At 40.9% G+C, this 23,472-nt stretch overlaps 1 protein-coding gene across 1 annotated transcript; it reads left to right on the top strand.

Annotated features, from left to right (window-relative positions):
- The first annotated feature begins 5,634 nt into the window (after nucleotides 1–5,634).
- LOC122432373 (cytochrome P450 4V2) lies at nucleotides 5,635–22,261 on the top strand. The gene is made up of 11 exons (XM_043454254.1): nucleotides 5,635–6,147; nucleotides 9,768–9,880; nucleotides 10,265–10,350; nucleotides 11,124–11,314; nucleotides 11,715–11,784; nucleotides 13,064–13,190; nucleotides 14,791–14,982; nucleotides 17,365–17,467; nucleotides 18,448–18,582; nucleotides 18,677–18,856; nucleotides 19,975–22,261. The coding sequence occupies exons 1-11, from the start codon at nucleotides 5,910–5,912 to the stop codon at nucleotides 20,145–20,147; spliced, it is 1,608 nt and encodes a 535-aa protein (XP_043310189.1). The 5' UTR covers nucleotides 5,635–5,909; the 3' UTR covers nucleotides 20,148–22,261.
- Nucleotides 22,262–23,472: the final 1,211 nt, after the last annotated feature.

Genomic DNA, 23,472 nt, shown 5'->3' on the forward strand with positions numbered 1-23,472 from the left:
TGCATTGTTAAGAGAATATGAGTCAAACTTACCAACCTCCTCCTTTATCAGAAGCATTCCAGTACAGATTCTTTAGGCTTTGCTCAGATGAATCTAATATGTGTTTATAATCCATCCTTTTATCAGTTATACACAGACATCCACATGCTTAACGCGGCTATTCATACACTAATAGATGAAAGTATATTATTTACGAATATGCCTTTTTATCTAACAGTATATAACTATGTCTTGACTTTTCTTTTGGTCTCATTCTATTATTAATGCCATCAAAATCCTAGGCACTAATAGATATTACTCCCTCCTTTGGAAAATAGAAAAGTTGGTACAATATGCTAGGTTGACTGATATTCAGATTGTTCTAGTCTTTGTGCTGACTTGGAGGAAGGTCAGTGGCTAAGTGTCTTAAGCCAATTTTGTTTTTACTAGTTTTCATGCTCAAATTCAGGCAGGCTATTTAAAATAAAAGCATCCCAAATTGATTGCTTTCATAAAAGCTGAATATAAATGTATTTAAACCATATTGCACATGGTTTCATCTTTACTATTAATGACAGAAGTGCTCATCCACTGGTGGGAAGCGTTTGTAGCAGCATCTTCCTCATTTTATCACAATCTGATCTCTGCTTAAATGGTCACCTGTGCAGAAAACCTTCCCAGACCCCTCTGTCTCAACAGCAGCTCTCTCCACCCTCTGCCCTCTAGCCCTGCCTTATTTTTCTTCAGAGCACATGTCCTGACCTGATATTAATATAGAAAACTAAACAGAGAAGGTGCTGGAGCAGTATCCATTGGAGGCAAGCCTCCAGGGTCCTTTATCTTTTGCCTCCTTTTTCCCCTACCTACTGTTGTTTTCCTTTAATAGTGACTGAAATCCTTGGACTCAGATATTCTCAGATCTCAAATGGCCATAATGTCTTCTTTTCTATCAGAGAAGTATAGTCTATGCATATAAAGTGCCTGTAAAAAAAAGGGTAAAAGAAAGTAAGCACAATGACTAGAACAATCTGATTATCAGTCAACCTGGCATACTGTACCAACTTTTCTAAAGGAGCGAGTAAAATCTATTAGTGACTAGGATTTTGATGGCATTAACAATAGAACAAGACCAAAAAAAGTCAAGACAGTTATATACTGCTAGATAAAAAGGCATATTCATAAATAATATACTTTCATATATTAATGTGAATACATGCCCTAAGCATCTGTGTGACAGTCATCCTGGATTTATTACTTCACCAAATATTTATCAAGCACCTTCTTCGTGTAAGATTCTGGACCATTGGGCTGAACAAGACAAAGACTTTGCCCTAATAGAATTTATATTCTCATGGAGGACACAGTATAAACAAATCAATAGAAATATAAGGTCAGATAATAATAAATGCTATAAAGAAACATAAAATACGGCCATGTGACGGGATGGAAAGAGTTGCAAGTTTAGACAGAATAATCAGGAAAGGCTTTATTGCAAAGAGTATTTGAGCAAAGACTCAAAGAAAATGAGAAAAGAAGTCATAAAGAGATGAAAAAAGAATTCCAGACAGAGGGGAAAACACACAGTCTAAAACGGGAGCATACCTGGAGGTTTAGAGAGCAGTAAAGAGGCTGGTGGGACACGGGATGGACTTATCAAGGGGATAAATAATAAGAGAGGAGATCAGTAAAGTAACAGGGGCAAGGGATTAAGATTCTTTTTGGCAGTGGGAGTTATAAGTTACCTGAAACCAGAAGCCATTGGAGAATTTTGAGGACAGAGTGATATAATCTGATATGAGATGATGTTTCAGATTAGATGACAGAAGGGCAGCTGGTGACAAGTCAGGGACTTTGGGTGTGTTCTCAAATTTGAGCCAATAGGATTTGCTGTTGGATTGGATGAGGAGGGTAACAACAACAACAAAAGGAATCTAGGTTGACCCCAAGGCTTCGGTTTAATACTTGGAAAGATGATGTTGACCTTTACCAAAATCAGAAAGAATTCAAGAGAAGCAGATTTGGAAGCATGTTGGGATGTGTTTGTTTGATGCCTATTAGATGTCTAAGTGGAGATGTTACACTGGGGTTTAGAGAGGAGGTTCAGACTGGGGTAATATATATACATATAGATACATATACCCCCAGGTGTGTGTGTGTGTGTGTGTGTGTGTGTGTGTGTGTGTGAAGGGAGAGTTCGAGCTCTAGGTATTTTAACATCTAGTGGTGTGTGGTTCGAAGAGAAACTAGCAAAGCAGAAAGAATGACTGGTGAGGGAGAAGACAATCCAGAGAATATGGAATCCTCAAAGTTAGACGGGGCAGGGGTTCAAGGAAGTAATAAGCACTCACGTATGTTGAATACTGTTGATAAGTCAATTTATATAGGGTCTGAGAAATGACTTAAAGGTTTAGCTACATGGAAGATAGGGCTTCCCTCATAGCTCAGTTGGTAAAGAATACTCCTGCAATGCAGGAGACCCTGGCTCGATTCCTGGGTCAGGAAGATTCCCTGGAAAAGGGATAGGCTACCCACTCCAGTATTCTTCCCTTGTGGCTTCCCTTGTGGCTCAGCTGGTGAAGAATCCACTCTCCATGCGAGAGACCTGGGTTCCTTCCCTGAGTTGGGAAGATGCCCTGGAGAAGGAAAAGCTACCCACTCCAGTATTCTGGCCTGGAGAATACCATGGACTATATAGTCCATGGGGTCACAAAGAGTCAGACAGGACTGAGTGACTTAAAATAAAAAAGAACATGGAAGATATTGGTGATCTTGACAAGATCTGTGCTAGAATAGTCAAGGCAAAACTCTTGACTGCAGAGGCTTCAGGAGAGAATACATGGAGAGGAATTGAAGACAATAGGAATTAACACTGATGTTTCATGTGTGAGAGTATATAGATACCATAGTTCTGTATCCAGCCAGAATTTGTTTTTCAGTCTAAAATACCTTTTTCATATTGGGAACCATTCCAAGTGACAGAAAATTTAAGTAAGTCCAAGTGTCAACATTTACAAAGCCCTTCTGTAGTTTATAAAATATTCTGGCCTACAACTTTAACTGTCAAAAGCACTTATTTCAAGCTGGAGAAAGTAGCAAACAAAGACCTTCCAAGTGAGAAGGAATTCATCCTTTAATCTAAAATGAATCTTCAGGAGGGAAGGTTCACACCTTCCTACTCAGTCGGATTCATTCTGCGAGGCTGATAATCAACACGGTTACAAAGGTTGATAGTCTTGACCTTGGCAGGGCACTGTTCCCTACACAGAGGATCCTTCCACTTTATGGTGGACTCACTGTGTACTTTGTCTCCAGGAAAGAAGGATGGTGTTGTACGTTTTTTGCAGGCCTGGCCATTTGACTGGTTTCATCTGAAATTTCAATATTCCAAGGCAGTATGAGAAGGTCCCATCTGGTAACAAGGAAACCATAGGAAAGAGGAAAAGGAACAAAATAGAAGGCTCTTATTGTGTTGCCCCTTTAAAAACAAGCAAACAAACAAACAAAAAAAACTTCAGTGCCTCTTCCTCACTCACAAATTGCCTTCAAAATAGAAATCAAATGTTTAAACCTGGCAGTCAAACTCTATTTCAGCTTGCTCCATGCCACCAGTCAAATTATCTTGCTCTTGTCACTATGAGTTGACCTGTGCTGCAAACAGGAGACCCTCTATTGACTTTTGAATCTCTCATATCCTCCCCTGAGTGGGGACATTTCTTGGCTCACATTTGCTGCTCCCGGGATCACTCACCCCCACTCCCCGCCCACCCTCTTTCTCCACTTCCGAGGGCAGCGCTTGTATGTTATAGTCCTTGTTTTGTCCACAGAGATGAGCAGGGAGTCAGATATATACAAACCCGGTACATTTATATGTATAACTGGCCTTGTAGTTCATCCTCGATACATTTTTTGGAGAGATCTTAGTCATGTGGGATCTTAGTTCCTGACCAAGTAGAAGTGCAGTCTTAATCACGGGGCCACCGGGAAGTTCTACCCTCAATCCTTTAGAGAGGAGGAAATGAAAGCCCAGGAAGATATACTAACAGATATTGCACAGATACACTTTTTTAAAGTCTTAAACAATATAGACGTGAATCACATAAGAGTGCAAGTTTCTTCTCCATTCCCAAATGATCAAGTTGATCAGTATTTTTCTTTCCAGGTATCAGTCTAGCGGTAGAGAGAGAGGAAAAAATGTCTCCCAAAGAGGGCATTAGGTTATATACTTGGTTCTGCGACTTGCTTATTTTTTTCACTTAATATTTCACAAACATTGTTCTATGTCAGGATATGTTGATGACTTGAAGAAATTCAGTTAGAGAAAAGTCTTAGGTTTTCTCTGCAAGTGGCTGTGAACAAACTATACAGTAGCTCACAAACTAATCCAATTAAGCAAAGTAAAAATGCAGGGTATTCTCTTTGCATCCTGCTGTTGTGTGAAAATTGTATAAATCTTAATTATGTTGAACTGGTTCATAGTGCTTTTCAGGTCTACTATGTCCTTCTACTTTTCTGCCTATTCTATTAATTTTTGAGAGTTTGATACTGAAATTCCAACCAAAAAAATCTTAATTTATCTACTTTTTGATATTGAAACTCCAAGTAAAAATCTTAATTTATCTACTTTAAAAATAATTTTTATAGTGGAACTGAATGTAACTCTGCTCTGTATTTCTCACGTCTCCTGTAAATGTGTTATCATACTTTCATAATTTAAAAAAGAAAAAAAAATGCAGGGTATTCGCAACGCTTCACCTTCCTTGGCACTTTTTCTACAGCTTAGGGACCTGCTGCTAGGAGAGGCACACTCCCCTCTCAGCCCCTTTTCGAGGAAGTATCCAGAGTAGAGAAGGAAATGAGAGTCAGGACTGGGTACCTGGAGAAAAGGGCGGAATTGAGAATCAGAGAACCCAGGCCCTGGGCAGAACCGGAGCGTCCTTCTCACTGTCCTTGCCTTTTCCCTCTGCGGACTCATTGGTGTGTCTTCCCCTCTTCAGCATGCTCCCCAACTGCTGTCTCCTTATTAAACCCTCCTCTCCCAGCATCACTTACCTCCACTGCTTTCAGAGACGCCCACCTTCATCCTCACCCACCCGCCCTTGTCTTGTTCTCTTGGGGTGCTAACTTTTCTAGGTCCCGAAAAATATTCTGAAAAATACCTGGATCACAACTTGGATTACTCAACTCACCTGTGTCGCAATCGGCCGCCCAGTGCAGCCTGGTAACTGGTGCCCCGAAGGTCGTGCCCCTAAGGCTACTCAGGATCAACGTAGGTAGCTGCCCGGGGGACCCTAACGTGGAAGCCAAGAAGCAACCCATCTTCATCCGGGCTGGCAGCCGGCCCTAGCGGAGTGCAAGGGAGCGAGGTTAGATACCCAGCCGGGGGCGCAAACGGAGCTCCAGAGGCTGAGCTTCAAACCAGACGCTTCCCTCACCCCCACTTTAAAACATCCTGCTCGCTGTACTCCGAAGTTGTCCAGGACCCAGCAGCTGCTGGGCATAACCCACGCAGCGCCCCCAGCCCCTGGACACCTTCTCCATCACTAAGCTGCTTCCTTCCACTCCACCTTCATTATCCGCCCGTCTCCACCCACTAGCGCGCCTCCGTTTACACCCACGCAGCCTATTGAGCGCTCAAGCCGCTTTCCGGACTTTCGTTTTCCGCTGGAAGCACAACAGAGGCCGGTGCGCGTTACCAAGGCTTTGACCCGGCTCGTAACAAGCCCGGCCGGGCGTCGTAGGCTCGAAGACCACGGTGGGAGCCAGGCGGGTGCCCACCCCCTCCACCGGCCGGAGGAGGGAAGTGACCCGGCCCGGCGCGCCCCCTCCTCCGCTCCGGGACCGCCCAGAGGCCGGGAACACCTCCCAGCGCCCGCGAACTTGACCTCGGGGGGCTGGACCGCGCCAGCGCACTCCCCGAGGTCTCGGCCCCGATGCACAGCGGCCCCGCTGGCGCGATGCTGGCGCCTTGGTTGCTGAGTGCCGGGCTGAAGCTGCTGCTCTGGGGCGGGCTGTGCGCCGTCTCCCTGGCAGGCGCCACCCTCACCCTGAACCTCCTGCAGATGGTGGCGAGCTTCGCGCGGAAATGGCATCAGATGCGTCCTGTCCCGACCGTTGGGGACCCCTACCCCGTGGTGGGACACGCGCTGATGTTGAAGCCGGACTCAAGAGGTAAGGGCGCCGGCCGCGTCCCTATCCGAGGGCCCGGGTTTCCGGCCCGTGCCGCCGGCTGGCCCTCGTGGATGTAGTCTGGACACTGAAGTGCCCAGCCTGCCGACGCCGGGAGAGAGAGAATTTGTAAGCCACTCATTAGAAGACGGATTCCCAGTCCTATCCAGGTTCCCTATGACACCTGGCAAAATTGCGGGTGCCTCTGGTCCAAACGAACTTTTTCTGCCTGTGCAGCATAGATCGCAAGCTTTCTAGGCTCTTGTCCTGCTTTTCTGCTTCTTTTTCCACCTCGTAGCTGCCCCCACACCTCAGAACACTGCTGTCTTTGCTTCTGTCTGGGCTCTTCAAGCCTTTAAGGGCAGAAACTTCCCTGTGCCTGCGTGCTAAGCAGCTTCAGTCGCGTTCTACTCTTTGTGGCCCCATGGGCGGTAGCCCGCCAGGCTCGTCTGTCCATGGGATTCTCCAAAGCAAGAATACTGGAGTGGGTGGTCATGCCCTTCTCCAGGGGATCTTCCCAACCCAGGGATGGAACCCAGGTCCCTTACATCTCCTGCGTTGGCAGGCGGGTTTTTTTACCACTTGCACCACCTGGAACAAGAGAAATCCCTTAGAACACAGAAGTCTCTCTTTGTCTCTCTCTCTCAAAAGACCCTTGAGGTTCTTCCCCATCCAGACATCACAAGACTTGACCACAACTTTGATTCCTTCTTGACTTTCATATTTTAGCCCTTTTAAAGAGGTTATGTAATAACAACACTTATGGCCAGGCCTTCTTGAAAACTCATGCAGGAAGTTTCAAAATTCTTACTTATTTAAGAGTGAATTTATTTTTATTGAGATCATGTTTTTGAAGAGAGATTTATATTGTTTTGCTGGTGGAAAAGATCGCTGTAAGCTAGAAAAGTCTCAGAAGTATCTGAGATTTGGAGTTCTCCATTAGGGAGGATGAATTACTAACAGATATGAACACTTTATTTTCAGTGCTTCCCAGGTGGCACCAGTGGTAAAGAATCTGCCTGCCAATGCACGAGACCCAAGAAACGGGATCAAAGGGACTGGGGTTCGATCCCTGGGTTGGGAAGATCCCCTGGAGGAGGAAATGGCAACCCACTCCAGTATGCTTGCCTGGAAAAAAATCCCATGGACAGATGAGCCTAGTGGGCTACAGTCCATGGAGTTGCAAAGAGTCAAACACAACTAAGAACACACATACTTTATTGTCATGGGGGTATAAATTGAATTACCCAGAGCTGAAAAGATTTGCTCAATATGACATATTTTAAAATAAGTCAGGGACCGGAACCCAATTCCCCCTCCAATTAATTGTAAATACTAGTGGTTTTACAGGCTAAAGATTAACTGCAATGCTTGAAGGGTTATTTTCCTCTGTTTTCCCAAGCAAAACAATACTGTCATCTTAAACTCACAAAAATGCCACGAGGCCTCGTGGGAGAGTGTTTACCAAAATACTGAACATATTTTAGGGCAGAAGAAATCCAAGTAAATTTTTCACCAGCCAAACATCAAAGTGACTAACGTCACAAGTGATCTAACAACACATTTATTTATATCAGAACCACATTTGTAAACTCATCTTGAAAGTGTTAGTTGCTCAGTCGTGTCCGACTCTTTGTGACCCCATGGACTGTAGCCCACCAGGCTCCTCTGTCCATGGGATTCTCCAGGCAAGAATACTGGAGTGGGTAGCCATTCCCTTCTCCAGGCGATCTTTCCCACCCAGGATTGAACCCAAGTCTCCTGCATTACAAACAGATTCTTTACCATCTAAACTACCAGAGAAGTCCCTAATACTTAAAAGCTGAGCTAACTTCCCTTTCTATTCTAAGGCTTTATAATATTAAACAAAAAATTTATGTAAAAATAGAGACCTTCCCATCCCCACTAAAGAAACAGTACGCTTAAGGAGTCTCATGTTCTTTTTGAGAATAATTGAAATCTCCACTGAATAAGACCTATTTTAAAACAAACTGTGAGTTGTCTTTGGAATTACTTGCTGAGTGAAGAGAATGACAGGGTACTGTCTTTCATAAAGGGCCATTTTAATCCAGCATATAAATACTGGATTTTGGCATCAGGCAAACCTTGGCTCAATTTCCAGCTTTGCAATCAAGTTGTTTGATTTTGGGAAATTTGTTTAAAATTATAAGTTAGAGTGGTTTCTTTTTTTTTTTTTTTTTAAGCATGGACTTGAAGTATTACAGAGTAATTTTAAGGATTAAATTTAATGCCTGTGGTTAAATTTAGAGCGCTGTCCAAACTTGGTTAGAATAAGTTCTTTAAGATTGTCAATCATCCATTTATCGAGGCCCTGCTTTGTGCCCAGTGTTGAGCTCAACAAAATCGGAGATTTCAGAATATTCTGAGAAATATTTCCTGTCCTCGGCATCTTGTCTCACATGGAGGCTGTGCCTTGAATTTTGTGGCTGTCTTCCCATGAGCCTCTTGAACTCTAGTAGACTCTTGCTTTTGCTTCTGTGTCATCACCTGTCTTCCTCGGCGGCTGCCTGCTACTGGGCCTGATACCTTCAAGCCACAGATTCAGACTTCCCTTTCTCCTCTGTCAGATCAGACTGAGGGAGGCAGTATATCGGCATGAAGCAACCCAAGTGTCCATCCCTGGATGAATGGATAAAGAGAATGTCACACACACACACACACTGGAATATTATTCAGTCATGAAAAGAAGGAAATATTGCCATTTGTGAAAACATGGATGAAACTGGAGGCCATTAATGCTAAGTGAAATGTCTGACAAAGAAGATAAATGTTGTGTGATCTCACTTCTCTGCGGAATCTAAAATAAGGAACTTATTACAAAATTCTTGTCTTTTTTTAAAAGAAAAGTATTGGCGTATAGTTGATTCACAATGTTATGTTAGTTTCAGATATACAGCAAAGTGAATCAGTTATACATATATATGTGTGTATGTGTGTGTGTGTGTGTGTGTGTGTGAAAGGTTGTTGCTGAACCACAAAAAGACGCTGGGATTCTTGGCCTCTGGAGGAGAAGAATTCAATCTGGGGCCAGAGACGAGGCTTGACCGCCCAGAGCTTTTGTGTAATCAAGTTTTATTAAAGTATAAAGGAGATAGAGAAAGCTTCTGACATAGGCATCAGAAGGGGGCAGAAAGAGTACCCCCTTGCTAGTGTTAGCAATGGAGTTATATACGCTAATTAGTTACTACAGTGAATCAAAAGAATGTCTGGAGGTTGTAAAGACCTCACTAGACCTACTCCCATAAGTTACATTTTAAGATAACAGGATGAGCCAGAAGGTTTTTTCCAGAGACTGTCCTCAAGCAGGATACATTATTGTTATATAATCCTAAGGAATGTAGAGGGGAAAAAAAGTTTGTCCTTTCCTCCTCCTTGAGAATTCCAGACCCCTCTCTCCTTGGGGACCCCCTAGACTTATCAACCTGCTTAGGAAATGACTCTCTCATATGTATATATATACATATATATCCACTCTTTTTTTAGATTCTTTTCTCATATAGGTCATTACAGAGTATTAAGTAGAGTTTCCTGTGCTCTATGGTAGATCCTTATCAGACAGCATTCTTGTCTTGATTGATTTTAAGGTTAAATATTTCTCCCAGATTTTTTTCAGCAGATCATTGATTACACTGAAGAATACCGACATCTGCCACTGCTGAAACTCTGGCTCGGGCCCGTACCTCTCGTGGTCCTTTATAACGCAGAAAATGTGGAAGTGAGTATGTGGTAAACATGGCTAATATTCCACTGTCTGTCTGATGGTGTGGGAATCTCGTTAGATGTGGTCTTTCTCCACATTCACCTGCCTCTCCCCATTTCCCTCAGTAAATTCTCTATTCAGTTCCTAGTTGGTGGCAGAAACCAGGAATCATCTTGGGTGTTTTCTTTCAATTGCATTTAGTCCTCAAGACTGAATGACAGTTATATGTTCAAAACTCTTCATTGAATTTCTTTGAGGCACAGGAATAAAAATGAATCCCAGAGAAATAACAATTATGAAATCTTGTTTTAAAAAGTAGTTGTGTTCTAGCCAGATGTTCTTATAATTGATATCATTTTGATGTCTATATCTCTCAAATTTTTTTTTTCTCTTTTTAAGGTAATTTTAAACAGTTCAAAGCACATTGAAAAATCCTATATGTACAAGTTCTTAGAACCATGGCTTGGACTAGGACTTCTTACAAGGTATGTCAGTGGAAATTTGTAAAGCTGTCTTATAGAAACAGTTTCTTCTCTGGGTAACTTGTTATTTCAGGTACTGACCCAAAGTATTCTTCCAATAACAAGACTGAGCTCTTGAGAATTATGGGAGAAAGTGGAAGGAAAAGTCTAGTTAACAATGGGCCTTTGATTGACAGGAGTCCTGGATATATGGTAATGTCTAGGCACTGTATTCAATAGTGATAATCACTAGTGTTCCAAGAACAATGAGGAGGTACTGATACATGAATGGAATAAAGCATAGTTTGGAAGAGGGAAATCTTGAAAATATAATGAAAAAGCAGTCACATCCCCCCAAAGAAGTATATCAAACATAGGGACCTCAATTCTTGAGTCGGTTCAGAAACAGGACTCCAGAAAGACAGGACCCTTGTGGGGACTTTAGATAATTCAAGGATAATAGAGATTAAAGTAAATCAGGGAGCAGCAGATCATCTGAGGACTATAGTATCGATAAAAGGGAGAAAAATTATAATCTTTAGAACCTCAGAACTTAGAAGTTTAGGAAAAATTTTAATTGTTTCCATTTTTAATAAATGCCTTTGTAAATGTTAGTAATATAGAACAGTATCCAAAATATTCAATTCTGGAGCTATACATGAGTCTTTATCATTCTGATCAAAGCAATTGAGAATCTACAGAATAAGCCATTTCAGGAGAACTTGGTGACTTGACTATATTTTGTCTGTTTCAGATGTTGCTTCTTTTTTCTTTGTAACCATGTATTGTATTTCTAGTACTGGAAACAAATGGCGCTCTAGGAGAAAAATGTTAACACCCACTTTCCATTTTACAATTCTGGAGGATTTCTTAGATGTCATGAATGAACAAGCAAATATATTGGTTACTAAGCTTGAAAAGCATGTTAACCAAGAAGCGTTTAACTGCTTTTTTTACGTCACTCTTTGTACCTTAGATATAATCTGTGGTAAGTCTCACTGATTTGTTTTTAAAGTTAGGCTGTAAAGATAAAATGGCCCAAATAGAAAATAACAGTTCATGGTGTGTGTGTTGGGGGGGTGGTATTTAGAAGGGATTTTGGGTTCATCTGGATAGTCCTATTGCTAAATTAGCCTCCTAAGAAGCAGTGGCCATTCATAAGACTTCAAACCCAGCAGTTACGGAGCCAACATGACCAGCAGGTCAGGGGGAAGGAAGGGCAGGAGCTGGGAGGAAGAAAAGCAGAAGATTTGAGAGAAGAGAGAAAAGAAGAATTCTGCAATATATCAGAACAGGACATAATGTCTTTTTTTAAAGTGTCTGCCACTGGAAAGTGTACCCAAGATGTGTGCATGAATTGAATGGTTACTTCTCACTCTATTTTACAGAAACAGCTATGGGAAAGAGCATTGGTGCTCAAAGCAATAATGATTCTGAGTATGTTCGAGCCGTTTATAGGTAAATTAAATCCTTTCAATTATTTCTAAAACTGTTATTGATTAGGGCTTTAAAAATTATTGCAAATCACTTCTGTCTATATTGTATCTTTTTCATCATTTCAAAATGAAACATTATACTAAAAATCAACCTAATCAATTAAAGCATGTATTTCAATAGTAGAGGAAGAGTTGTGTAAATTATAACACATTCAAATTACACAGTAATTTAAAATGACTATTTTATATTATACTGAGAGATTATATTATGATGCTAAGTTGTAAGAGAAAGATATACATTTTCATGGAAAAATGAGAAGATACCACATCAAAGTGTTAGCTGTGTTTATTGTTGTTGTGTGTGTGCTTCTTTTTCTTATTGTGTTTTATTTTTGTTGTGGTTCACTCTCCTTTCCTATATTTTCTACACTTGAGTATGTATCATTTCTTAATAGAAATAATCAACTTTACTTTTAAAATTGCTCATGATTATTAAGAGGCAGAGCCAGGATCTGATTCAACATATCCTATGTTTCATCCACTGCTCATTTCACTTAATCTTATTAATTGTTGAGCATCTAACCTGCCATTCACTGCACAAGGTACGGACTAGTTTCAAATGGGCACATGAAACAGAGTAAGGGGAGACAGGCATTGAAGCAACTGATAAGATAATGACTTGAAAAGAAAAGATCAAGTTGATGTGAGAGGGGAAACAAGGATACATTTTACAGATTGAGTGGCCATGAAAAGTCCTTTTTGTGGAATTGGCATCTAAGCTGGTCACAAAGGAGGAGGTTATGTAGGTCTTTCTGCTTTTCACTGGAAATGCTGAGGGTGGTGCTCGTGACAGCTATGTGACAGATGGGGATCAATGAGCACTTTTCCGTGGAAGAGGGAAGTCAGTTGTTTTGTTGGCACTGCAGAGGAGTGAGCAAGCGAATGAGTGGACATTAAAAAGAGGCAGATTTCATATGATCTTGTGGTGCAAGAGCCATGCGTGGCCTGGGGAGGGCAAAAGCTCTCCCTGGAGAAAAAGAAGCAGAGATCAGATGGTCATCTGGTAAGAATGTTTTATCATGGATTCTTCATCCCTCCCAAGAATGCATTCAATGTTTAAGCTTCCCTAGATGTATAATAGTCCATGACTTCATGTTGATGGTAAAGCCTGGAGTTCTCAATAGCCTCTAAAATGAATCATCACCATTCCCTATATCACCCACGCCGAGACGGGGCATCACATCAGGGGTCAAGAAATACACATTTTCAATGTGTCAGCTGATGTGTTTTTATCATTATAGGATGAGTGATTCGATACATCAAAGAATGAAGACGCCCTGGCTCTGGCTTGACCTTGTGTTCTATATGTTTAAAGATGGACGGGAACACAGAAGGAGCCTAAAGATTGTACATGATTTTACCAACAATGTAAGCCCTTGATTTTTTTTTTTTTTTTACTTGTGATAAAACATACTCAACATAAAACTTACCATTAAGTGCATTCACGATGCTGTGAACCGTAGCCAGTCTCCACGTCCAGATCTTGACAAGTCTGAGATTTTTATGTTGTGTTACCATAGTCTGGAACCTATGTCTCATGAAAGGTGAATAATAATGGGAAAAAGTAGACAGCATGATTGCATCTTAATTATGTATTAGCATTATGTATGTGGTTACTGACAGGAGACCTTGGATGAATGACGTATTAGATCAAGGTGGCCACAGTGGAAGACAGAGTAATCTCCATTACTGGGTGGTGGGAGAATGACCAACAGTTTGTATCTTTTAACTGTAATTAATTATTTTCTCAAATTACATGCATTACTATCAGTACCAATAATTAATGAACTATAAATTGGATGGACAATACTATTTACTTAATAAATATTGAAAATTGCATTCTGAGTGCCTGGCACTAGGAGTTTCCCCAAGGATGAAGAGAAATATGGTGTTCTGTCCCCAAAGAACTTAGGATCCATTCATTCAGACCACTTAGCAGCAGGTTTGGTCAATTGCTTGATAGGAGGACAAAGTTGAAATACATGACCAAATTAAGTTTATGGGCTTTAGTTCTTTTATTCACTCAGAAAAGATCTAACGAACATCCTTAAATGGCAGGCAGTGCTCTGAAAGTTGCTCAGTGGTGTCCAGCTCTTTGCAACCCCACGTACTGTACAGTCCATGGAGTTCTCCAGGCTAGAATACTGGAGTGGGTAGCCTTTCCCTTCTCCAGGCGATCTTCCCAACCCAGGGATCGAACCCAGGTCTCCCACATTGCAGGCAGATTCTTTATCAGCTGAGCCACAAGGGAAGGGTGGGAATTACATCAGTGAACAAAGACAGATTTGCTGCCATGGGGATGCTATATTTAAGGTATGCATTATATTATACAGCAGGTATAATATAATGTCAGGGGGTGAGTGAAATGAAAAAAATAGAGTTAGGAAGACAGTGAGTGCTGGGGACCCGGGTAGCAGTGATCTGGGAAGGTCTTTCTGATAGTGTGCAGAGGGGACAAACCTTTAAAAAGGAGGGAGCCAGCCACACTGGCATCTGAAGAGAGAGACTTATAGGCAACAGGAATAGCGACCACATCGGTGACGTAAGCTATGAACTTGATGTTTCTTTTCTCCAATCCATCCAGTAATGAGAGCGATCCATAATTAGCCTGTTATATAATGACTGCATTCTCTTCACCACCCAAGCTTTTTCTCATTAGCTCATTCAAATCTCTAGGGCACCATTTAGGGGACTACCAAGTCTATTCCCGTGTTAGAAGGATGGCACTTGAATATGCTGGATTTGTCTGACGTTAAATTTGTTTTTAAAAGTCTTATCAAATAATGCCCTAAAATGTTAACAGGAAGCTTTTCTATATTTTCCACAACAGCCTAAGTTATTGTTGAGTCAGAATAGAAAAGGTTTAGAAGAAAAAAATCCATGAAAGAAACTAGAATATTTTCATGGGAAAATGTATTACAGGGCTATATCAAACTCCACACAAGACCATATTATTTAAATCATACAGGTCATCACTGAACGGGTCAATGAAATGAAGAGACATGAAGAAGGTACAAGTAACGACAAGGAGAAGGACTTTCCTCCACACAAAACTAAATGCAGGGCTTTTCTTGACTTGCTTTTAAACGTGACTGATGACCAAGGGAACAAGCTGAGTCACGAAGATATTCGAGAAGAAGTCGACACCTTTATGTTTGAGGTATTTTATCTTGTCACATCATTTTTGGGTATCATTTAAAAAATTCCGGTTACGTTTTTGAATGTTTAGCATTATTTTTAAAAGTTTATTTGTTTTTAAAATAGCCTCATATAACTGAGGATGAGTCACTAAATTACAACTAGAAATTACAAAAGAACCTGATTAAGTTATCAGATCAACTTCCTTCTTTAGAAAAAGCCTTTGACTTGTGCTGAGTAAAGCAGTTTTCTCAGGATAACCTAAAACCCATCAGACTTTTCCAAGTAGAAAAGCAGCCAGAAATTTCGCAGTTCCCTGTATTGCTTCATGCTTAAAAAAACAAAAACTCTGAAACCCACAAGTCTGTCTTTTCACTACCTCCTTTTTGAAGTTCTAGCAAATGAACTCCTGCTATGAGCTGCCCAAACTAAAGAAGATTAGCAAGAGCCCTCTGATAGCGAATTTAACTAGTTTGTGGATTCTAAAGGGATTTCTGGTTTTCACATCATTAAAAGAAAGCTGTGGTTTTTACAAAAGGTAATTCTAGTATTATTAAATATTATAAAGAATGAAGAATGAATCTTTCAGTGGATGGATTGCCAAATAACGATGAAGAAATGTTTTAAAAAGCGCCACCTGGTAATATCCCGGGAGGAAAGTGAAGTGCATGGGTAGTTTAGGATGGCTCAGTGCAGGCCGCCCCTGGGTGGTATGAGCCGCCCTGCCTGCAGGCGTCTGGGGACAGTGCCGAACACACGTGCTCCTGAGGGCGCAGTGGAGGAAAGCAGGCTGTTTTGAGTGTCCCTAGACCTGAATTCTCCTTCTGGCTCGCTCCTGATTAGCCTTATGAGATGCTGCCTGTCACCCCAGATCCTTGTCACAGCTTCCCTATGCTCAGCAGGCGTCTCTTAGTTGTTTGGATCAGGCTTCCACTTACAAATTCAAGAGCAGTTATTAAGAATTATTTAGCAAGAGCACTTCCGTCTGTGGCTTTGGTAAACAGCTGAGTGAAAGGGGCCAGATCTTGTCTGGAGTTCAGAGTGACTTCCGTGAAGGCACCGCAAGCCTGAGAAGAGGCAAGGACACCAATATCATGGACTCCAAAGATACATGTTGTATAAAATTGCAGAATAAGCCTCAAACAATTCAACTCAGAGGCTTCCCTGGTGGCTCAGTGGTTAAGAATCTTCCTGCCAATGCAGGAGAGGTGGGTTCAATCCCTGGGTCGGGAAGACACCCTGGAGAAGAAATGGCAACCCACTCAGTATTCTTGCCTGGGAAATCCCATCGACAGAGGAACTTGACAGGCCACAGTCCACGGGGTCACAAAGAGTCAGACACGACTGAGTCACTCAACAACAGCAACAGCAAATTCAACTGAGAAGCTGTTTCAGGAAGCAGGTGCTTTGGCGATTTCTGCCCAGAGAAAGACAAATGATAATCATCACTTGCGTTGCATAGAGAAAATGGAAAAGTAAGTACTTCCACAGAGGAATAATTTTGTCTTTAGTGCCCCCTAAAAGTCTTATTCATAGAGCTATACTATTATTATTGATTTTTCAAATAATTTTTTTTTTCTGAAGAGCTCAGGTAAAAAATTTTTGGATCTGTTTTTAATCTCTAAAATGTAAACAGCGGTATCAAGTATTTCACGAAGTTTTTCTGAAGAATAATTGAGTTAGTTTCTGCAAAGTACTTAATATCTTGCCTAAAGCTCAGCCAGTATTACAGGAGGGGATGCATCAACTTCTGGATGTGGAAGATGTTACTCAGAACCACACATAGACTCCTGGCCTCCAGGGTCCACAGGTAAAGCCCACCTTACAAAGGCTAGAAGGTGGAGGAGTACAGGTCTGGCAGATTGGCTCATGAAAGTCAGACATTTCCCCTTGAAAACTGTCTAACAAAGCATCTTATCCCCTTGGGAAAGTGAAAGTGAAAGTCAAGTCGCTCAGTCGTGTCCGACTTTTTGCGACCCCGTGGACTGTAGCCCACCAGGCTCCTCCATCCATGGGATTCTCCAGGCAAGAATACTGGAGTGGGTTGCCATTTCCTTCTCCAGGGGATCTTTCCGACCCAAGGATCGAACCCAGGTCTCCCGCGTTGCAGGCAGATGCTTTAACCTCTGAGCCACCAGAAAGCCCAAAGGCTCCCTTATTATCACAACGCAGCCACTTCTCACCACGTATGCAACCTTGTGTGGCGTTGAAATGCCTCTCTAAGCATGAATCTCCCCTTTGAAGGGACTCTTTTGTTTCTTATCAAGGTGAAATACTGCACCCACTTAATTTATTATGTTTGGAGTCACGGTGCAGCTGTCAGATCCAGACAGTTCAAAATGGAGTTCTCTCTTCTAATCTTTGCCATACGACTCTGCTAAGCCATTTTTCCTTGCATTTGTAGGGCCACGATACAACTGCATCTGCAATAAACTGGTCCTTATATCTATTGGGTTCATATCCAGAAGTCCAGCAAAAAGTGGACAGTGAACTGGAAGAAGTGTTTGGTATGTTCAGCCCCTTCACTAGTTACACGGTGGGTATCATGTCCACCGAAGCAAGAGTTGTTCTTGCTCAGAAAGGGTATGCAGTAGGATCTGTTCTAAAGGTACTGCAGTAGGCAGGAAGGTTCCGAGGTGGGGTTCCTTCTAATACCAGTTTTCTTAGCAAGGCCTGGCTAAGAATACAGGCATTTGCTAAGTGCCTGGCATATGATGCACAGATAAATGGTACGATCCTCAGGCATCTCACTGCTTAATAGATGAAGTAGATGTACATGCAAAAGCATTGAGTCATGGGGTCAAGGAAACCTGTTTCATCCCTCATTGCATCTAGCCACAAATGAGAGAGAAGATGCATTAAGCTGCTAGGATGTACATTTCTATTACACAGCCAGCAACCTACAGGCTGATGCCAGCAGTGACATCATCAGATTCCCAGCACCCCAAAAGGAAACCCTGTCTCATTACTTGGCCCCTCTCCTCTCTTCCCTTGGGCCCTGGCAATCTCTAATCTGTCTCTAGTGGGACTTACTACCTGTTCTGGGTACTTCCTGGGCTTTCCAGGTGGCTCAGTGGTAAAGACTCCACCTGCCAATGCAGGAGATGTGGGTTGGATCCCTGGGTAGGGAAGATCCCCTGGAGAAGGAAATAGCTACCCCCTCCAGTATTCTTGCCTGGGAAATCCCACAAACAGAGGAGCCTTGCGGGCTACAGTGCATTGGGTCGCAAAAGAGTTGGACATGACTTAGCAACTAAACAACAGAGTACTTCCTATAAATTGAATCCTACAAATATGTGATTGTTGGTGTCTGGTTTCTTTCACTGAATAGATCTCATTTTATTTTGATTATGGGTAATATTAGAGATTCTACTTTAGCTGTAGATATTTAACATTCAGTGTTTTGATGTGTATTCTTCATCAATGTCCCATCTCCCAAGCTCAAATAATACTTTAATTTTTATTCTGTGTATTCTGTTAAAACCAGGGAAGTCTGACCGTCCTGTTACCCTAGAAGACCTGAAGAAACTTAAATATCTGGAATGTGTTATCAAGGAGAGCCTTCGCCTTTTCCCGCCTGTTCCTTTCTTTGCCCGTAATCTTACCCAAGACTGTGAAGTTGGTGAGGATTGTATAATTTGAATAGCAGGGAGAGTGGGTTATTTTTATGGTCTGTCTTGCTCCATCCTCATGGCCTATTGACTACTTCTTGACAGTGGGTTACAAAATCGTGCAAGGCTCTCAAGTAATCATCCTGCCCTATGCACTGCATAGAGATCCAAAGTACTTCCCGGATCCTGAGGAATTCAAGCCAGAACGGTTCTTTCCTGAGAATTCGAAAGGACGCCATACATACGCATATGTGCCCTTCTCTGCGGGCCCCCGAAACTGTATAGGTCTGTATCCACCAGAGCTAGTCTCACCTTTCAGGTTAGCAGAGGAGTCGTGGTTTTCTTACAAAAATTTCTTGAGATATAGCATCCCATAGGCAACTGTCTTTTAAAAAACTGACTTCCTTTCCCCTCCCCTTTGCTACACATTGTTTTAAAATGTGACTGTCATAAAGTTTATTAGTTTTATGGCGCAGCCTTAACAAAGTACCCGACACTGTGTGCTTAAGCCACAGGAATTTATTTTCTCCCAATTCTGGAGGCTAGAAGTCCAAGATCAAGGTGACAACTGAATTTGTAATAAGCCTGTCCTTAGCTTGTTGGATCCCTGCTGCTCTTCTCCCTGCATCCCTACATGGCCTCTGTGGGTGTGTTATAATCTTTCCTTTCCATAATGTTACCAGTCAGATTGGATTAGGATCCACCCATCTGACCATTTCCATTTAATTACTTCTTTAAACATCCTGTCTCCAAACACAGGCATAATTCTTTCCTTGGTAGACCGCTGACAATATTATAGCTTTTAGATGAAAAGAGGATATACTTCATACGGTAGAAAACTTATGTGTAATGATTTGTTATATTTAATTTCTGTTTGTTGCTTTTAAGAACTTCATTTTGGAAAACCAAAACACAAAATACCACAAGGCCAGCTGAAGTGCTTAAACAAAGCGAATGCACATCACCAAGTGTTATAAACACGCTCAGCTTCAGAATCTCTAACATTTTATCGTTTATGCAAATACAGGCATTCATATAATAAGACCAGATTTAAATGGGTGAGTCTGAAGCTTATTTGGTGACTCTGTAGTAAATTAAATTAAAGGCTCAATAAGAAAGTAATCTAGAGTAGTGATTCTCAGACTTGAATGAGCCCAGGATTCGTTTAGGCTTTTGCTAAAATATAAATTCCTGGCCCATCTCAGCTGTTCAGATGTACTGGGTGGGAGAAGGAAAGGGCAGTCAAGAATCTTCATTTTTAACAAGCATCCCAAGTGATTCTGATTCTCCCAGGGCCCATTGCAAAAATACAAAATTGTTTGCTTCCTCTGATTAGACTTCTGATTTCTCACATTTAAGGTATATATCTATCTAATGATGTTGGTATTTACTTTAATTTGAAGGTCAAAAGTTTGCCATAATGGAAGAAAAGACCATTCTTTCCTGCATCCTGAGGCACTTTTGGGTAGAATCCAATCAAAAAAGAGAAGAACTTGGTCTGGCAGGAGAGCTAATTCTTCGTCCAAGTAACGGCATCTGGATCAAGTTGAAGAGGAGAAACACAGATGAATCCTAACTGTTTTACTGGGTTATGCTCTTATCATAAAAAGGTCTTTCTTTAAAGGGAACTTTTCATGTACAATTTGTAGATCATGGATTCAGTATTCTTAATCCCTCAATTTAATTTTTTTCTTATCCCACTTAGCTTAGGGTCAAGTCTACCAAAGCAAGAGTTTCCATATCTTCATCACCATCATAGCTTTGACTGCTGGTCTTGATCCCAAAAGATAAATTAGCTGATGACCATATGCAAATGAACATATAAAAACTTCTCCACAGGAGGATCCACAGGCCAATTCCATTCCAATCAACAGAGCCAAAAGATATTTAAATGAAGTTCTAGAATATCTTTAAGATGTTCTTATTGACTCAGGAATAAATATTTGCATGTACACATATACATTTGTTCAAAAAGACTGTGTAATTAAGCACTATGACTTAAGGAGCTTAAATTTCAAGAATTGTATCAGTGGCATCAGTTTTGGGGAGAATAATCCTTATGATACTTTTCAAAGGGTTAATCATATACAGTGGGTCATTTATAAGTTCACTCATAGGTTCTGTTCCTCTTTCCCTTTGGACTGTGTACTTACAGCTTTCCTTTCGTTTTTCAGAGCATCACAATTACCTTTCTATATTGTATATTATTGGGAGAGATTCCTCCTAGTAACTTCTAGTCCCTTACCATGCCTCAGGGAATTGATTGGGAGCTCTAAGGCTTTGGAAGGTCTAAGGACCTTAGAGATTTTCTAGTTATGCAGTGGCCTCTCCCTGTCTACAGGTTCTGAATCCATGGATTCAACCAAGGACTGATTGAAATTATTTGAAAAAACAATTCCAGGAAGTTCCAGAAAGCAAAACTATTTAGAAAGCATTTACGTTGTATTCACAACTATTTATATAGCAGTTACATTGTATTAGGTATTGTAAGTAATCTAGAGATGATTTAAAGTATAGAGTTGAATGTGCAGATCCATGTGCAAATGCTACACTATTTTGTATAAGGGACTTGAGCATCCATAGATTAGTGTCTGTGGGGATCCTGGAACTAATCCCTTGTGGATACCGAGGGGTACTCCCTCTTAATAGAACAGGCTGAGTTCAGGGGAAAGGTAAGTCCCAAAGCCATACCACTAGTGGGTGATGAGGCTGGCGATGGAGATCTTTAAATCTCTCCACTCCCAATATGGTGACACTTCCACAACAGGGTCTTGCTTCATGGCACCCATGTCTAGATATGTTATTAGAATATAGATGTTCTGCCTCTGATTTTGGCATATTTCCTCTTCCATTATTAAAGGAAAAGAGAAGCCATTCATCTATATTAAGTAACCCAGTCACATCTCACTTAGTATAGGGTTAGACTTCTAGTAACTTGAATCCTCCAGGACATACCTGTCAAGCTGATAACGGACACCCATTCCCCAAATTTTAATGCCGTAGACAACATCTCTAGTCCTTCACTCAGTGACTTTTAAAAACGTCTTTTAAGAAATAATTTTAATAAAATTGTTTCTTCAATTTTCCAAGACAATAACCGATAGAAACAACAAATTAAGAAGATGCATGATGTATACTTCAATGGATATCAAATAAAGAGGTTACAAAACCAAAACCACTTGGGAAGCACCACAGGCTGTGGGACTAAGGGCAGGGTCAGCAGATCTCCCCACTTTCATATCCCAGAGACCCCAGTGTGGACCACCCAGGCCCTAAGCTGAGCAGAAAAAGTCAAGAACATATAAGACATAAGGAAAAGACTTCCATCTTATGGTTAACCTTCTTACTTAAAAACTGGGTATGTGTAGAAATCTTGCTCCCCAATGATCCTGGATAATTGGGATTTTATTTGTGGAAATTGGTCTTATTTCTGAATTTCATGCACTTATATGTAAACCTTTGTGTGCGTTTAAGTGACCCTACAATATGATGTAAGTTAAATGTAAATTAAAATATTGCTACATGTTGTCTTTTGATCTAAAATCTTCATTTAGCCTCAGAATAATTTATTTTTTTTTAACTTGGAAATTCTCTGAAACTGTGTCAGAGTTGGAACTGAGAAATAAGTCATCTTTTGTAATATGGGAATGCAGATGCTGATTTTTTTAAGTACAAGGATGATCAAATATCTATATCCCTATTACCTGTCTTCTACTCAAAAGAGGTAACTCAAGAAAAATAAATTACATTTTAAACATGGGTGCTACATTTTATCCTAAGAGTTGACATCAGTTGGAAATATGGATAACTTTAAAGGATAATTTAGTGGATTACTGATTCATAATGCAATAAAAGTATTAGTACTTTTGAGTTGACATCATTAGTGTCATTCATACTTTCTAACAAAATGATCCTTATGCTGCTATCATAGACTGATTTCAAGTTTCTCATAATTTGAAGCATAAACTAGAGGAGAAGCAGAAATCCCAGAACGTTTTGTTCATCTGATAGCAAAAAGTAAAATCCCTCTTAAGGGCTCCCTGGGAGTAAGCAAAAACCATAGCATCACTGGGTCCCAGGGGTTTACAGCCTAAAAACCTCTCCAGGAGGGGACCTATTGAACAGACACTCTATTCTCCGTCACAGACAACCAATGAATGTCAATTTCTGAACACCTGACCTGTCTCACAAAGAGATGCTGGTCATAAAAAGGTCAGTTTTTACCCTGGAATGTATTTGGATCAACCAAATGTATTTATTTCCAGCATCTAATGAAATACTGATAGATACATTTAACTTCATTTACTCTGCCTAGAGATTCCCTCTTTCTAGGAACAGCACCTTCTTTATTTTTAGAATTATCCTGTGATACCCCCACTTTCTCTTCTCCTCCTTTTGCTTCTTTAAACCACACACACTGTAAATATGTGGTTCTAGAGTCAGCCATGGAGAGCTCCCCTCCTGCCCAAAGGTTCTCACACTTTGAATCTCTAGGACTTTTATGCTGACAGCAGAAGCAAGCTCTCTTTTTAAAGGGCTCAGTGGTAAGATTAGGCACAGCCAGATAATCCCCATTTGATTAGTTACTAAAACAGTTTAGTAACCTTAATTATTAATACATCTGCAAAATTGTGTTTGTCCTGTAACATAAAAGTAATCATGGACAAATGCGGTATCCCATTTTCTTTGATGTCTGGGATGATAGAGGGAAGCCTTGGGGAACATTTTAGAATTCTGCCTACCATTGCCTCTTTCCAATTTCCTTCTGATCTGCTCCTTCTGAATCCACAAGCAAATCTTTAGTTTTATTATATTACGAGAACATACGTTCCACTATAAGAAAAATTCAGAAGAAACACAGGAGTATATTTAAATAGATTTAAACCGGTAATCGCACCATT

Source organism: Cervus canadensis, chromosome 31 (assembly GCF_019320065.1).
Source record: "Cervus canadensis isolate Bull #8, Minnesota chromosome 31, ASM1932006v1, whole genome shotgun sequence".
Taxonomy (NCBI): domain Eukaryota; kingdom Metazoa; phylum Chordata; class Mammalia; order Artiodactyla; family Cervidae; genus Cervus; species Cervus canadensis.

Coding starts and splice junctions, on each gene's coding strand:
- LOC122432373 (XM_043454254.1), top strand. CDS start 5,910: ATGCACAGCGGCCCCGCTGGCGCGATGCTGGCGCCTTGGTTGCTGAGT. Junction 10,351..11,123: donor GGACTAGGACTTCTTACAAG/GTATGTCAGTGG, acceptor TTGTATTTCTAG/TACTGGAAACAAATGGCGCT. Junction 11,315..11,714: donor TACCTTAGATATAATCTGTG/GTAAGTCTCACT, acceptor TCTATTTTACAG/AAACAGCTATGGGAAAGAGC.